General features: G+C 57.2%; 1 protein-coding gene across 1 annotated transcript in view; it reads right to left on the bottom strand.

The window, feature by feature from the left end:
• Positions 1-1227: 1227 nt before the first annotated feature.
• The window catches only part of GPAT4 (glycerol-3-phosphate acyltransferase 4), an 8470-nt gene continuing 7132 nt past the window's right edge, over positions 1228-2565 (bottom strand). Inside the window, exons 11-13 of the mRNA XM_027706304.1 lie at positions 2303-2431; positions 2142-2221; positions 1228-1606 (exon numbers count right to left, since the gene is read on the bottom strand). Coding sequence (XP_027562105.1) covers positions 1498-1606; positions 2142-2221; positions 2303-2431 — 318 coding nt within the window. The 3' untranslated portion in view covers positions 1228-1497. The remainder of the gene's footprint in view (positions 1607-2141; positions 2222-2302; positions 2432-2565) is intronic.

Below are 2565 nucleotides of genomic sequence, written 5' to 3'. Positions count from 1 at the left end.
CCCTGCCCAGCCCTGCAGAGTCCTGAAGGCAATGCCCAGCCCTGCCCAGCCCTGCAGAGTGCTCGGGAGCAGCTGCTGGCTGGGGAGGGGTGAAGGAGAGCCCAGAGATGCTGCCCGGGCAGCAGGGACAGCAGCAATGTCCCTGTCCCCAGCTCAGGGCATCCACAGCTCCTGGTGGGCACGGCCCTGCCTGGGCACCCCCTGGCTCTCCGGGACTGGAACTCCCACCAGAGCTGGCTGGGCCACAGGACCCTGTCGGGGTGTTCGTCCAAACGGCCTCCGAGCAAGGGAAAAGCTTTGCAAGCCTCGGAGCCAGGGCAGCAAAGTTCCATCAGGCAAATGGGAAAAAAAAAAAGCACAGGGAAATTCCATTTTAAGGCCACTTGGCACAGCTGTCCTCACCTGGGGGAGCGGATGCCCTCCCCCACAAACAACACCTGAGGTACAAAGGCACTTGGGTAATTGCCTTCTCCAGGGTGCTGGAAAATGCAAGCAGGCTTCAGCAGGTAGTGAAACAGCTTCTGCTTGTAAGAGCAGGCAGAGAACCCAGTGAAAGTACTAAGGTTTGTAGGAATTTAGGAAAATTGGAAAGCACACGAGATGAACGCTCAAATGCAAATTGTTTTACTGAATAATTTACTGCAGAGCTGAAAGGGAAAGGGGCACCACCTTCAGCACAAAATTCCATTTTTCCTGCAACAAGCTGAGATTATCCACGTGCATGTTGGCACATGACAAGGTCAAATCCCACTGTTTCCCTCAGGAGACATTTGAAAGGGATCTCCTGCCCCAGCCATGAATTCTCAGGCTCTCCCACCCATCCTAAGCTCCCACCAGAGCACATACAGAGCCCCACCAGTGGCACCTGGCACCCTCCAGCTCCAGGGAGGCTTCCAGGGAGGATCATCCTCACTGCATCAGGAGCAGCAAAGAGGCTGTTACTCAGACACTGGAGAAGCAACAATCTGGGTCAGGCTATGACAGGAAAGTGGCAAAAGAAAAGATTTCTCCTGGAAGTGGATCTGGAAACAGCCTGAGAGACCACATTCTGCTCCTAAAGGGTTTATGCCACGCACGTGAGAGGCTCAGGAGGACTCCCCTGGTTGTCAAGGCAGCCGATTCCAGCGCAGCTCTCCAGCTCCAGTGCCGTGGGAGACTTGTGACTGACACCCCTGCACATCACTCCAGTCCTCCCCCGGGGCTGGATACACCAGATGGAAGCACACGACACCATAAGAGTTTCTTTTAATACTGCCCCTGCACGGGGCTTCACTGTAACAGAAATGAGAAGGCATCTTTGCCACGAGCTGCCCAGGGCCTAAAGACTCCAGGCCATAGTAGTGCCTCTGGGAGAGAACAGCCAGAGGGTGAAGGAGCGAGTCCAAGCAGCTCTGGAGTGGCCCAAGTCCAAAGGTTTGGAGTTGCTCCAGACAAGCCCTGGCTGGTGCAGGAGGCAGAGGCTCTGCCAGCCCCTGGGCAGTGCTGGAGGCAGCAGGATCAGGAGCGGCTCCGATCTTCATGGTTGCCTACAATCATTTTGCTGTAGAGTTTCTGTTGCTCCTCCTTGAAGGCGTCTTTCACCTTCTCCCTCTTCAGTCCTCCATCCCTGGGGAGAGAGTCGGATCAGGGGGGCTGCAGGAAGGCACTGCCTTCGGATGGGGCTGCTCAGGGCAGGTCAGAGCTCCAGCAGCTGCCCCTGAACCACAGGCTGGCAGGGCACACTGCAGGACCCCTGTCCCCAAGGGCAGTCCCTGTCCCATGGGTTCTGCCAGGAGCTGCCCCCATGGCCCTGCACTGTGCTCAACACGGCAGCTCTGCCAGCAACGTGAGCTCATCTGGTGCCACTGCAGGAGACTGACCCTGCAGAGCCCCTCTGCCTCCTCAGGGCCTGGGAAAGGAATTTCCCAAGCTGAACACACCTTGCTGAGCAGAAACGAGTCAGAGCCAGCACATCCCACTGCCAGCTGCAACCACAGAACAAAGCAGCAACAAAGACCTTAGTCCCTGCTGAGAAGAGCATTCCTCCAAGGCCTGCTCTGCCCCATGCAAGACACAAATGGAGCTCTACAGCCCAGGAGCACGTGCCAGAACCCAGGAACAGGGAACTCTCACCAGGAAGAGAAAAGCCTGCCTGGACTCACCAGAGCAGATCCACGAGGCCCCCCTGCCTGGCAATGGCTGCCTTCACTCGATTGGCAAACTGCACCGCGTCCTCTTCGGGCTGTGGCAAAGTCAGACAGCTCAGCAGCAGCAAGGGGCCACAAAGGAAGGAGGTGAGATGGGCCAGGTTCACCCTACTTACCTGTCTGGTCATCGGGGGCAAGTACCAGACGCTGCAGACAATGGCCCAGCTGGTCATCATCCTCAGCAGGTAGGTCACCATCCCATATTTGCTGCTGTTCCAAAAGGCATCTCCGAACTGGGGGTCGTACTGCAGAAGCAGAAGGGTTCATGAAATCAGGCAGTGGTTGCCCCCTCCCTGAGGCTCCAACTTCCACCCAAGTGCAGCTCCAGGTCAGCTCTCCCAGAGTGACCTCAGCTCTCCCAGAGTGACCTCAGCTCTCC

The sequence above is a fragment of the Neopelma chrysocephalum genome, unplaced genomic scaffold (genome assembly GCF_003984885.1).
Source record: "Neopelma chrysocephalum unplaced genomic scaffold, ASM398488v2 Primary Assembly neopelma1_367, whole genome shotgun sequence".
Lineage (NCBI taxonomy): Eukaryota > Metazoa > Chordata > Aves > Passeriformes > Pipridae > Neopelma > Neopelma chrysocephalum.
Note: the sequence above shows the minus strand (reverse complement) of the source record. Positions and strands in the feature narration are given on the sequence as shown.